Here is a 14027-nt window from a genome sequence, read left to right as displayed (position 1 = left end):
ATTGGATCTGAGTAGAGTACTGAGAATCAGTTTCAGTTGGCCTCAGGGAGGAAATGCTCAGCCATCTAAAAGCAGAGAAAAAGGGCCTGTTTCAGCTTGAGCTCGACAGGTGATGACTCCAAATCTACAAATAGTTTAAGACCAAACAGCAGCAGATTCTTCCTCGGGGTCGGGTTCTTCACTGAAGACAATCTCTCACTTGAAGACATAAGACACAACGAACCTCCAACACAACAACCGGAGGGAAGGAGTAACCCACAAGTCTGGGATGGTGAAGAATATACAGAATAAATAAAAGCTCATCTGATCAACTATGAAACAATCTTTGAGAAAATGGGTACAAAGCGTTTCTGGGTAAACCTTGAAGATGAAGTGAGGAGCTGAAACAGGAGAGTCTGAAAATAGAATTGTTCCTATAATTTATAAAATATCTTAGTTTTACTTATTTTGACATAAATCTGGATTGTTCATATCTATCTTAAATATAGCTATTTTATAGTGGGCATTTATTACTCAGGACGGTTTTCCAGGAATCTCTTGGGTTCAATAACACTTTGCCCCTTTTGTGAACCAACAGGAGGTCACTGTTTTTATTTGTGTAATGATTACAAAATGCAAGCTGTTAAAATATCAATTTGCTGTTATTATTGACTGAATGTCAAAGTTTCTCTTAGTTGGGACCAGTAACCTCCGAGTTAAACACAGCATGCTATAAAACATTTAATGTACTTTCTGTTTTACTCTCTTATTACATGATCTGTTTAAGCCAAGTGAGGTTCAAGGGCTTCAACCGAGCTGGCTGAGCAGGCAGTGTGGTTTCCTTTTTATTATAAAATTGACTATGTTGTTAAATTTATTAGAGGGGAAGAGGAATAAGCATTTAAATTTTTAATCTATGATGCACCACCAGAATGCCACAAAAGTTTAGACTGGACTTTGATGCTGATCATTAAATTCCAAACAAAAATACCCAAAAGTGAACTTAAGGATCAGTATGAAAACTCAGAGTCAACACTATGAGTGAATCTAATTGTGTGCATTTATACTGGAGTGTTGGTCTAAGTTTAACTGATGTTATTGACAAACTTCATGGGATTTTCTGATTTTTAGAAGCTACTGGACAGCAATTGGACGTAGATGGGGAATGTTCTGCTTTCCCTTCCTGAAATTCATTTTTGTTTGAATTTGGTTTTTGGGACAGATTATACATTTCTACCTTGAAAAGCATAACAACACGTTTTAATATAACAGTAGTTTTTTCCACCGAAATGTTAATGAGCAAAAAACAAAAGTAAATGATTGAACTTTGTACAAATCTTCTTTCATTAAGTCTGTGAGAGACCTATATTTGGGAGGTCAGTTAATTATTGTGAGGATTTACAGTTGTGAACTATGGTTTGGCCTACAAAGAACAGGCTGTTATCTGAATGATAAAAAACAAAAAACCTCCTGAAGCCTAAGAGGGCGGGATGAGGGCCCAGAATTGAAACCCAGCAGCTTCAGAAAAACCCGGAGTTCATTCATTCCTGTTTCCCAACTCTAACATGCTCCCGGAGTCCAACGCTGCCAACAAAGTCACTGATTACGAGGCGGCGACCTCCTTCCTGGGAGAATGGGGACCTTTCCAGCGGCGGGTCTTTTTCCTCCTCAGCCTGAGCGTCGTCCCTAATGGACTCACCGCCTTCTCCATCGTGTTTCTGGCCGACACGCCGGATCACCGCTGCGCGCTGCCCGCGCACCTGAACCTCAGCGCGGCGTGGAGGAACAGCAGCATTCCGCTGGAGGAGGATGCGAGCCGCGACGGCGCTTTGGTGCCCAGCAAGTGCTCTAGATACAAAGTGGAATATTTACTAAATTACTCGGAGAGAGGCTTTCTGCCCGGATTGGACGTTAATCTGTCCAATGTGCCCAGAGAAAGCTGCCTGGACGGCTGGGAGTTTGACCACAGCGTATACATCTACCATTGTCTCTGAGGTGGGTTCAGCTTCGGACTCATCGGATGATGCTACTGATGCCAGTGAAGATAACAGTGTAATAGAAAACTACCAAATTGACCTTATAATGAGGTTACATATGGAAATCCAATTTTATTAGTATGGTTAAAAAAGATGAAAGTTTTGCAAATAATATTCTAATATATTTTTTGCTACATTTGACAAATATTTGTGTGTCCGGAATTTTAAAACGATCATTTTTATGAAACCTACTTTTATTTTTCTTAATGTGTATTTTATTTCCTGATCTAATCTAAAGTGCTTGTTTCCACATTTTTCATTTTCCTGTCCTATGCAGTGGAACCTTGTGTGTGATGAAAGCTGGAAGAGCCCACTGACATCTTCCATCTTCTTCTGTGGTGTTTTCACTGGCTCATTCATTTCTGGACAACTCTCTGACAGGTGGTGGACCTGTTTGTAGTTTTAGAGAAAGACGGCAGAGTGAATCATTTTGTATCCTACAAGTGAATACAGAAGGGATCTCAGGGTGATGCACTCACATAAATAATAGCAAAAAAACTAACTGAAAACAGACAATATTTCTTTGACTTGCTCTGGTCAGTCTGGTTTGTTAAATGCACAAAATCTTAATGCCCATATTTGGTCTATAAATACATTAACTCACTACATACAATAAGATTTTTTTACTTTATTAAATTAACCTGCAGCTTATTTTTCCCTCTTATGTTTTAGAAAATTGTGGAAGTTCTCAAAATTGGACCCATCAGGTTAGATTTTAAGAAAAAAATCCTCAGTACTCAGGAAAACCCTGATCTGTAGGTTTAACCTTTGATGAAGATAATCATTGTTCACAAGTTTACCCAAGACTCAAGATAATGATGTTCTGTCAATCAGTCACAAACTTTCAACAATAAAACGCCCGGGTCAAATCTTAGCTCGATATGACCACTACAATCTGACGATCTGATGATCTGAGTTCAGATGTTCAGGTTTCAGAATGATGTGGAAACAGACGGATAGGCATACCTGCAGAGGCACTTCCCTGATCATGAAAATATCAGAAAAATCACCAAGAGAAGAGTGAGCCTCCACAAGTCCAGATCTTTTGATATAAGCAGCAGAAATCATTCAGTTTAGGAAATACAATAGATTAGAAATATTCCTTATAATTCAGAAAACAAATGGTTCAGTGTCGCAGATATGAGCATGATGGGTGTTGAAAATAAATCTCCAAACAACAGCAGAATACATTGTGAAGTTGTTGTCTGAAACTGTCAGAGTATTTTTCACAGTAAAACGAGTAACAACCTAAAGTGTAACTAAATCGTTTCAGAAAGCATGTATTCGTCCCTGACACATGTTGAAAGCAAAGTGGGAAGACCCTAGAGGCATTTTGCAAATGAGTTTGATATGAGCTTAGCTAAAAAGGTGCATGTGATCAAGGCGTTGTGTACAAACCTGAGTTATACCAGTTTTACTTGGATGAATGGAGCAAAATCCAAGAAACTACTGCAAGAGGCTTATAACAGGACACCTAAAACATTCAACACAATCACAGTTTAAAAGTCAATCTTCTTATTGTGAGGATATTTATGGAAACTTTATTTAGCTTCGCAAAAATACAAGGTAGATGAAAATCTGTTTGTGCAGTTAGTACAAATTGTACTTTATTTTCACTTAGTCTTCATGTCTACAGTTGAAAATATGTGTTTTGTGAGTCAATTTATTTATGCACTTCATGTCTTCTCACATTTTAAAAATGAGCCAATTCCTCTTAACACTTTTCCAAATAGTGGAAGTAGTCAAGCTATTATGAACTTGATTGACTGTAACTTTTTGTCATGTCCTCACTTTATACAATCTGTTTACTTTCCAATTAATTTATCCTTAATGTTAATTTCAGGTTTGGGAGGAAAATTGTGATGTTTGCCACCATAGGCCTGCAGGCGGTCTCCAGATTCATTCAAGTCTTCTCTCCAAGCTGGATGGTTTTCTGTGCTTTGTATTTCATTGTGGGCATGGGCCAAGTTTCAAATTATATTGTCGCATTTGTTTTAGGTAAATCAGCTCAAATATTTCCAAATTATTGAAAATATTAAACCCAGTTTGACAAACGTGACTGAAATGTGTCTGTTATGACCTGACTTTAAGGAATGGAGGTTCTGGGCCCTCGTACCCGGACAGTTTTCTCCACGGCTGCGGTCAGTCTGTTCTTTGGTGTGGGCTACATGCTTCTGCCTCTGTTTGCGTTCTTCATCACTGACTGGAGGATGCTGCTGCTGGCCCTGATGCTGCCCAGCTGCCTGTGTATGCCTCTCTGGTGGTAGGTGGGTGTATGTTGCCATGTCTGTGTCCAATTTCTTCCAAAGTTGGAGTTTGATAATTTACTTATAATGCCTTTATGTTTTTCTGAAACGACGCTTTAATAAGACAATCAAAGATGCTTAACATAAAATCTGTCATTTCCATTCACATGCTGATAATGGTAAGCTACTGGATCAGTCCTATCTGGAGCAACAATCAGTTATATTTATTAGTTGTTTTTTTTTACAATGTCTTGTGATCAAAGATTTTCCTTTTGAAATAAATTATGTAGTTAGTAAAAGTTATTTAATTACCTTTGAAATAATTGTGAATACTTAAACTAAAAAAGTAGATTAGATTTGAACCTTTCATTCATTTACGATGCCTCACAATTGTATTTATATCCTTAAACTTTTTTCAGTTTATTCTCTTGGGATTTTCTTTCTAAAACAAGAATCTGAAATGTGGTGTGTACATGTACACAGCCCTAGTAGAACCAGTTTCTGCAGCCATGAGTCTCTTTGTTATGCCTCTACTAGGTTTGTGTGTCTAGTGACTGACGTCCTTCTGCATTATTCTTTGTGAAAAAGCCACTCCATCAGTAGAGCATTTGTGATTATCAGTTTTCAACTTTTGCCACACATATCTTCAAATGTATTTAGTTCTGGACTTTGGGTTACTTTAACTTATAAAATGTGAATATCTGCTCCAGCTTCAAGTCTTTTGCAATCCATCATTCAATCAACTCTGACCAGCATCCCCGCAGCATGACACAGCTTCCACCATGTTTCCTGCTCTTTTAGATTGTGGATTGCTGATTTTTGTTACCATTTTGAATGTTTGCCAGAAGAATTCCTTTTGGTATTATCTGACCAAAGCAACGTTTTTCATGCGATGCCGTGTCTTCTGCATGGTTTGTTGCTGATTGCCAATTTAACTTATTTTAGCTTTCTTTGCATTCTTCAAATAAATGTTTGGAAGGCATGTCATTTTCTGTCGTAAGATGAACCTACCTGAGGTACAGATCTCAGTTCAGATAAGCAACTGTTCTTGACGTGTTTGCGGTTGCATCATTCTTTGTTTCAGATCATTAATACAACAGTACACCATGTGTTGTCCAAACGTGACTGTGGGTAAGATAAGTACTGAACACATCAACAGTTTTCAGCTGGTCTACCGTTTGTGGAATAAGTAATAATTTCAATATCACTTATACTGAAATTAAACATCAGCATTAAACACTACATCAGCTAATTATTTCACTTCTGAAATCAATTAGCTGCACTGGATTTTATTTAGGGGTGTTGGAAAGGAGGTTGTATGAAAAAGCAATCAACACTTTAGACTTTTATTTGAAGATGGTTTTGGTTTGGAGTTGCATCATCAAAATGCAAAAAGAGATTCTAGATGTAAAGGGACTTTAAAAGTACAAATTTTCAGGATGTTTTACCACTTTTGTATTTTCAGGTGTTTTTACTTGTTGTATTAAGAAAGCAAGACATCCGTTAGGAAAACATTGCTTAGTCTGTATGAGGGTATAAGGGTTATGAAAACACTATTTCAGTGTTTATGACAACATTTGAGCCACGTTTGCCAAACTGCAGGTAATATTGGAATAACTTTGTAAAAAGAAAGATTAATGTGATTTTTAAATGTTAAACAGAACAAAAATCTCTCCATAACTGAAGTCTATGAACCTGTTTCTGCAGAGCAGTGAGTGTGTTAATGTGATCAGAACCGGTCTGCTGCATCAGGCTCTGAAATACATCCTCTTGCATGTCATTATATGCTCAGATTGATTTAGATTCATCATTATTCTCTAAAATAACTGAGCTTTTTTCTCGTTGACTTTGTTGCAGGTTCATTCCAGAGTCTCCTCGATGGTTGCTCTCTCAAGGAAGAACAGAAGAAGCCGAGGCCACACTCAGAAATGCAGCTGAAATGAACCACATTGAGCCTCCAACAGTCATCTTTAGCTCTTTACAGGCGAGAACATCCTTCATTAGAGAAATTTAAACATTTACTGAAGTTTCCTACAGCCTAAATATTTTGTAAAGACAAATTTGTCAAATTTTCAAAATGTTTTAATCAAATAATTGCTATAACTAACAGCCTATGGAGTATCATACTTAGATTAGTTGTGAGTGGACATAAATATAGATATATTTTCAATTTTCAGTTTTTGTGTTTTTGTGGAAGCAGAATATATTCAGGAATTATCTTCTTATTGTTCAAGGAACATTATTATTTTGAGACATTCAACTTATTTTGCAGTTTAATTGTTCTAAGACAGGAAATAATACAGGGATACAAGTCCTTGCAGTTTTTCCCCTCTATATTTGGATTCCTCTCTTGCAAATATACATGCACCATAAAATTTTCAACTTGCCTTGAAAACATTATAACCACAAAGTCCAGTGGATATTTGTGAAGAGTAAGAAACCTTAAGGAACATGGTTGAAGAAAACAATCTGGTCAAAAGAAGAAACTCTGGAAAGCAAAGTAACGATAACCTGGAAACAAACAAGAAACATCCCCTCTGGAAACATGGTAAAGGCAACATCATCCTGTGGGGTTGCCTTTTAAAAATTGGTCAGATTTTATGCTTGGACAGATGAACCTGAATAGGAGATAATTTTCCAACCCAACGAAGCAGTTTAGAGGTTTACCTCTCAGGAGAACAAAGGGCTGACAACTACAGGCAGACCAACAATATAAAGATACTGATCACTGCATTATTAGTACTAAAAGGGTCCAGTCAAAGCCCAGATTAAAATTAATTGGAGAATCAGTGACAGGGATGGAAGCCACTGGAACAAGTGGATGCTTCCAACAAATGGGAGAATCCATTCCATTTGCTGGAATGGATGCTTTTCACAACTGACTGAAGAAAAAAAAGATTTCCATCTCTGGATGTACAAAGTTAGTAGAGACTAGAAGTTCCCTTAGTAAGTGGCAGCGAACCCAAAAGCCTCAGTGTCATTACACTACCTCTTGGCTGATGTCTCAGCTTGTTAATTAGATGTCTGTTGTTCTTCATGCTCCGCTGCTCCACAGAACAGAGTGAAGACCGAGGAGAGGAGGCCCTGCAACATCTGTGACCTGCTCCGTTCTCCAAACATCCGCTGGATCTCGATCACGCTGTGGGTGATCTGGTGAGTCCATGCAGTCCCAGTGGGCCTCCACATTCCACACACACACACACACACCCACACGCACACACACACCCACACACAAACACGCGCACACACCCCCCCACGCACATGCACACGCACAAACACACACGCACACCCACACACACACAATCACACACACACACACATGCACAAGCCCACACTTTGATTAAATACAGTCTGCACATGCAGTACACACACAGTCCTTCCATGTGTCACCTTTTGTTCATGTGTCATGTAAAGTAAATTTCAGAGCTTTTTTGTGAACATCAAAGACACGTCAAGTCCTGTGCAGCGACCGCTATGATGAAAACCAGGATTTATGCAATTACACAGCATGGATGCACTGTGTGTCCTGAGTGGAAGAACAAGTGCAGTTTGATTTTTTTAAGTGTTACAAGGAACCACATTTCAAACTACAAGTTTTTTTTTTACAAATACAGGACTTTTTACCTAACATAACACAAAAAAATGTTTATGTTTAGGATTTGTAAAAATATGAAATGGTTTAAGTAGAACTTTGTAATTATCACATAATAATGTATAAGATGTGGTTGTAAGAGACAATTACAACCACATCATTTGTTGGAATGGATGAATATTTCTAATGTAGAAAATAAAAAAAGCAGCTTGCTGTAGAAACATTACAGTTAGTCTAAAATGCAATTATGCATTCAACAAAAATAAAGTTAATATTATGACTAAAATATTCTAACACGTAAAGATGTAATATTTTTGTGTTTATGCTTCAGGAACACCATCACCATCGCCTACTTTGCCCTTTCCCTGAACACAGCGAACCTCAACGGAAACGCCTACTTCAACTGCTTCCTGTCCGCCCTGATGGAGATGCCAGCCTACGTTCTGTCCTGGGTTATGTTTCGCTGGTGCTCCAGACGAATGAGTGTTTTCTCATCACTTTCCTCAGGAGGGTTGTTTCTACTCATCATACAGCTCATACCAGCACGTATGACATCACTGTTTACAAAGTTTTATCATATTTTGTTGTATAAACTCTAATTCAATTAATGTTTTATTCGCTGTAGACTTACCTGCTCTGTCCATAACATTTGAGATGTTGGGGAAGTTTGCGGTGTCCACTGCCTTCGCCGTTGTGTACGCCTACACAGCAGAGCTTTACCCCACTGTGCTGAGGAACACGGCTGTCGGCACATGCTCCATGGCCTCCAGGATAGGCAGCATTATTGCTCCATTTTTCATCTATTTACGTAAGTCTGTAATCTTCTTTTACTTCGTTAGGTTAATGAGTGAAGAACTGATAAATGTATTAATATAGTGATCAGTTCAAGTGATTTCACTTTAAGTTTTTATGATTTTTCTCCTGATCTCTCTAGTTGTCTTATTGTTGACTTCTTATTTTAAACACCCGTCCAGTTTTTAGGAGTATTTTCAGGTGTCGACATGTTAAAAGGCCTTTGAATAAATATGTTTTTAGCTGCAGTTTTAAGTAACAACATTCAACTTTGTGTTCCTTGGGCATAACTATGTGGCACAAAGGCACTCGTCAAAATAGAAAAATAAAAACTTGGCATTCACGTAAACCAAATGTTTGTTTATATTCTTCAGTCATGAAATGAGAGGAAGTGAAAAGGAGTGGGTGAAAGAGAGGTGACCAAATACTGGGAGGGTGAATGCTGAAACAATAGACCTGAGCTGATTGGCCAACAGGTTGCAGGTATAAGGGCAGACTGCAAAATACTAAATCTTACCAAGTATTTTGTTCTGATTTTTTACTTGACATATCTTAGTACACTTGAACAAAGACAAAACTAACTTACAAATAACATAAGCAAGATTTCAGCACTTGTTTTAAGTGAATAATTCCTTAATATTAACAAAAAAAGTTCTAGTTTGATTGGTAGATTATTTCACTTGTAACATGGGAAAAATGAATTAGGTGAAATAATCTGCCAATGGAACTAGAAATCTTTCAAACATATTAAGGAAATATTGACTTAAAACAAGCTCTTATAATTTGCTTAAAAAGTTACTTGTAAGTTTTGTTTTATTTCAAGTGTACTAAGATATTTACACTAGAAACCAGACCAAATTACTTGGTAACATTTTGTATTTTTGCAGTGCAGAAAGTAGGCTGAAGGGTCGAGGGAGAGTAAACAAAGAGGGGAACTAGGAAAACAAATCTAACTGAAACAAAGAATAACTACGAACAAGGAATAAATAAACAAAATCTAACTAGAAAAAGGAAGACTGAAAGACTGAACTAAAGTAAAACAGACACAAGGAAAATAAAGCATACAGATAATAATCAAAACTATGAGCCCAAAATTCAAAACCAACCCAAGGTCCTGACACTCATCACCATTCAGTCAGCAGAAAGGTAAGAGAGGTAAAACTAAACCTCCAGAGCTCATTATTACTGACCTGCAGAAAGAAGGTCGTAAACTCAGATTGTGGTTTGGTTCCTGTGGGAAATTTGCATTTTCTTCACGTTTATACTTTGGTTTTTATAGGGTGCTAACTCTTTAGCCCCACAGTCCATAAACATGTTAGGGTAATTTTGGTGTGTAAAATGCCCATGGAGTGAGTGTGTGTGTCTGGATATGGCCAAAATTATCCAGACACACACACACACACTACATCAGCTTATCCCTGCAGGAATAAGCTGGTGTAGATAATGGATGGAAATAAATACGGGGCGCTAGAATTGAGGACTTATCTGTGTAACGCCACCTGCTGTGCTTTAAAATCTTTGTAATCGAGGAGGAAACCACATATTACAACCAAGTAGAGCCCAAGGCAGAAATACACCATCAACCAGTCACTTGGAGACAAAAGCTCTCTGTAATTGTCTGACTTTGAATGTTTATTTGTCTTGTTGTTTACAGCAGCTGAGCCGTCCATTGATTGTATACAAAGTTGTTTTTCACCATCCTTTCTCCTCTGTTTGATGTTGCAACACAGGAACCTATTCGGTCTCCCTGCCTTACATCCTAATGGGAAGCCTGACCGCTGTGACGGGGTTGCTGAGCCTCCTGCTGCCTGAGAGCTTTGGAATGCCGCTGCCGGACACAATCAGTCACATGCAGCAGTTCCCTGGGTAAGACTGACCCTCCAGGCCTCTGGCCAAATGACATTTCATTCATTTTAAATATTTTACAAGCCTGATCTTGGAATAGTATTACAAAGATTTACTTTGTGAAAAAAGGAAAATCATGGCTTATTGAGCTGGCTTAGGATAAATGGGGTTTAATTATTCAAAGTAGTTCCATTTTGTCTGTAAGGTGAAACACAATGTTCAATCATCAACCTGACACTCAACATGTTGGAGCTCTTTCTGTAAAACTAGACCGACCAGGAGCAGAAACTAACTTTAGCATAATGAACCCTGACAACCCTCAGCAAAAAGCTTATTCGTGATTTTGAAAGTCTTTTTGTGTTGTAAAGTTTTTCTTTCATTGTTTTTGTCAATATACATATAAATTGAACATAGCATTAGCTGGCAACATAAAGGATGCTAAGAGAACTGCAGCTGTTTAAAAATCTACAGTTAAAACCAGACATTTACACACACTGAAAATAAATGTTTTTTTTTTTATGGGACTTGAACCTTTTCTGTTAGGATCATTAAAAACTGCTTTACTTTGGTAAACACCAGACTATACCTTAAAAAAAAGCTCAGGTCGTGGAGTCAGTCCTTCAAATGCTTCATGTAGATGAATTGGCAACATGTGTATGATGGATGCAGATGGGCTGAAACAGGTTAGAGGGAGTCATGGGTGAGATGACCACGTACATTTTTATGTTTCTCCAGATGTTGCCAAAAGACACCAAACACTGAAGATGAGGAAAAAGCTGTGGAAGAAAGGTCTCTGGTCAGAAGGAGCCGCCCTCAAATCAATCAGCAGCCATGAAGTCCAAGAATGACAAAATCCATTTGATGTGGGAAACCAAACAGAAAAAACAGTTTGAATGATTCTTTGTCTAACGTTTCCATGAACACCATGAACATACCGTACAGATACCTGTACCGTTCTCTACTGTGCATTATTGTTACCATTTCTCTCCATTAATACAACTTCAGCCACAGTTGATATTGCTGATAAACTGAAAATGATGTAGCAGAAAATACAGTTTAGAAAATAAAGTTACTCAAATACAGGTTAGTCTTTAGCTTAAATTTTGGTTTTACATACAACACTGTGAAATTTTCAGATTGTTTATATAATTTCTGATTTGATAAGAGAGTCACATGAACCTGTACTTTTTAGCAGTTCTCTAATAAATCATGCGTTTTTGAAACAATGATAAAATTACATTTTTACTGCACATTTTACTGACTTGTAATGACTTTCCTTATTTTTGATGTTAGTTTGATTATGACTGTGTTTTAAAGTGATATATTGAGCTGTTATTGAATTGACCAGGGAGAAGGAGAATCCCTGTTGGGACTGAAGGCAAGCCGATATCCAAGCTGCTGGATTTATTTTGAACACTAAAATTACTCCAAGAGAATAAAATTAGCTTTACTCACTTTAAAACCTTTGGGTCTGCTGTTCACCGGATTTTAAAAGCAGAAAATTATTTTAAGACCGAAAGGCTTTAATCTATGCTGCCGCCAGAGGGCGATGTAGGCAAACAAATATATGTGGATGAAACGATGAAAACCAGATTTCTACTCCCTAGAGCAGGAGGGTCAAACTCATGTTCATTTGGGCCATATCAAAACAGGAAGACTTTCCAAAACAGTTCAACACTGCACCAATTATTTAAATTGGTTTAAGGTTAATTAAGTTTAAGCAATGTATCATAGAGGATCCATGCAGTGACATTGAAAAGGCAGCTTATTTTTCTCCAGCGTTAGTTTCCATGTTTAAATTTATATTCTTGTTTAACGCAAACAGTTTAAATTTCTGAATTATTAAAGCATGGACATTGTTTTTGAAATATTTAGATTAAATTTCATGTATTGAGTAGATGCCAAAATGCATGTTGAAATGTAACAGACCCAAACATATTTGATAATATTCATAGAAAAGATCATAATCTTAATGCAATCACTAATCCCTACTTGTTGCCTCTCAGCTATTTGCAGACATTTTTCCTTCACTGACTGACTTTCAACCATGAGCTTCAGATTCCAACAGGCTTGCTACACATTACACCCCTTCAAATTGTAGTTTAATATAAAAATATCTGCTGGACAGTTTATTTTAATCAGAAGGATAGATGCAAATATAGAGTTGGAATTAGAAACTAAGTTATTATGTGCTAAGTAAATAAGAGAAACATTCGCTTTATAAACTAGTTTATAACACTTTTACAGCATCAGAGTCTCCAGTTTTTTAATCTCCTCCTTCACCAGATTAGAAACATTTCCTCTAGATTCCACCAGAGGGTGCTAAAAGCTCAAGAAGCTCAAGGACAGAAATGTAATATTGTCTGCCAACTTGTTGCTCTTGTGTCATGCAGCTTCTCTTCCCACATGCTGTTACATGCTGGCTTCAACTGAAGAATCAGAATAATCTACAAGGAGCAGAAAGAGAGACAAATAAAGTTTAAATATGTGTCTAACTGCGATAAACGTTTTGGGGGTAAAATTACAGACATTTTTTAACATGAAAAAAATAAAGCAGACTTTTACTTCTGACCTATTACGGCAGCCTGACAGTATTTCTCTCAGACTGAATGCTACTGTAGCTTCTCTTCAGGGTCACAACGCAGCTTCTATTATTGAACAACGTGGAACCCACTGTTCCTTCTTCTTCTGGTTTAGATTCTGTTTGAATCCAACTAAAAGACACTCCTCTTTGTGCAAATGCATTAAACCCTTTACCAAATAACATTCCTATACCAAACCATACAGCTGGCCCATTGTGTGAATGGAGTTGGAATTAAACTTTAACTTGCATGATGATGGCTGAGGTCTGTTAAGTTTCAGATGACCTGGTAGTTGTGATGAATGTTTTTTTGTCCTTCAGATAGTTATCATGACATTAGAACAGCTGACCTTTAAGCCAGTGGCGGATTGCTGAAACTAAATGTAATAAGAGTAACATAACTCACACCACCAATGAAGCTCCAGTGGATTTCTAGCAGAATGTTATGCTGACATTTTTTTCCCACATTTTGGATTTCTTTCTAAAATAAAAGTACCTGTTTATCTGTGTTTTTATTTCACTTAATGATATTGTGAAGATTGCACTGAAGCCACATTGTACAACTTGCTTGTTTGTGAATTTACTGATGTTGGGTGTGTTTCTTTTATCAGTTGCAAGTTAAAACTTGCTTGAAATAGAATAGAAATTAAATGGACAGAAATGTAAATTGAATAGAGAAAAGAAAGCGATTAAAATAGGAGCCTAGTTAAATAATTGGATTTTCAAACCTCATGGTTCTCAGATGAACCACCTCCACCTGTATACTCTGAAGCAAAACATTAAGAGAAAAGTAGCAGCACGAAGACACACTGATACTTCTTTTAGGTCTGTTTACACAAAAATGTTAACTTTGTAACAAAATCCTATGTAAATCTTACAAACCAGGTGATCAAGATGTCACAGTCTACAGGAATTCATTTCTGAATTGTTTGTTTTAGATTTGCTGTAAATAAACA

General features: G+C 37.3%; 1 protein-coding gene across 1 annotated transcript; it reads left to right on the top strand.

The window, feature by feature from the left end:
• The first annotated feature begins 1402 nt into the window (after window positions 1-1402).
• On the top strand, window positions 1403-13549 carry LOC122844667 (solute carrier family 22 member 4-like). Its single transcript, XM_044140355.1, is given in 11 exon segments — window positions 1403-1948; window positions 1950-1974; window positions 2293-2396; window positions 3859-4013; window positions 4107-4278; window positions 6119-6245; window positions 7317-7414; window positions 8185-8399; window positions 8479-8661; window positions 10376-10511; window positions 11226-13549. Coding segments are annotated over 11 exon segments (1719 nt in total). The 5' UTR covers window positions 1403-1544; the 3' UTR covers window positions 11326-13549.
• Window positions 13550-14027: the final 478 nt, after the last annotated feature.

This window comes from Gambusia affinis, linkage group LG15 (assembly GCF_019740435.1).
Source record: "Gambusia affinis linkage group LG15, SWU_Gaff_1.0, whole genome shotgun sequence".
NCBI lineage: Eukaryota > Metazoa > Chordata > Actinopteri > Cyprinodontiformes > Poeciliidae > Gambusia > Gambusia affinis.
Note: the sequence above shows the minus strand (reverse complement) of the source record. Positions and strands in the feature narration are given on the sequence as shown.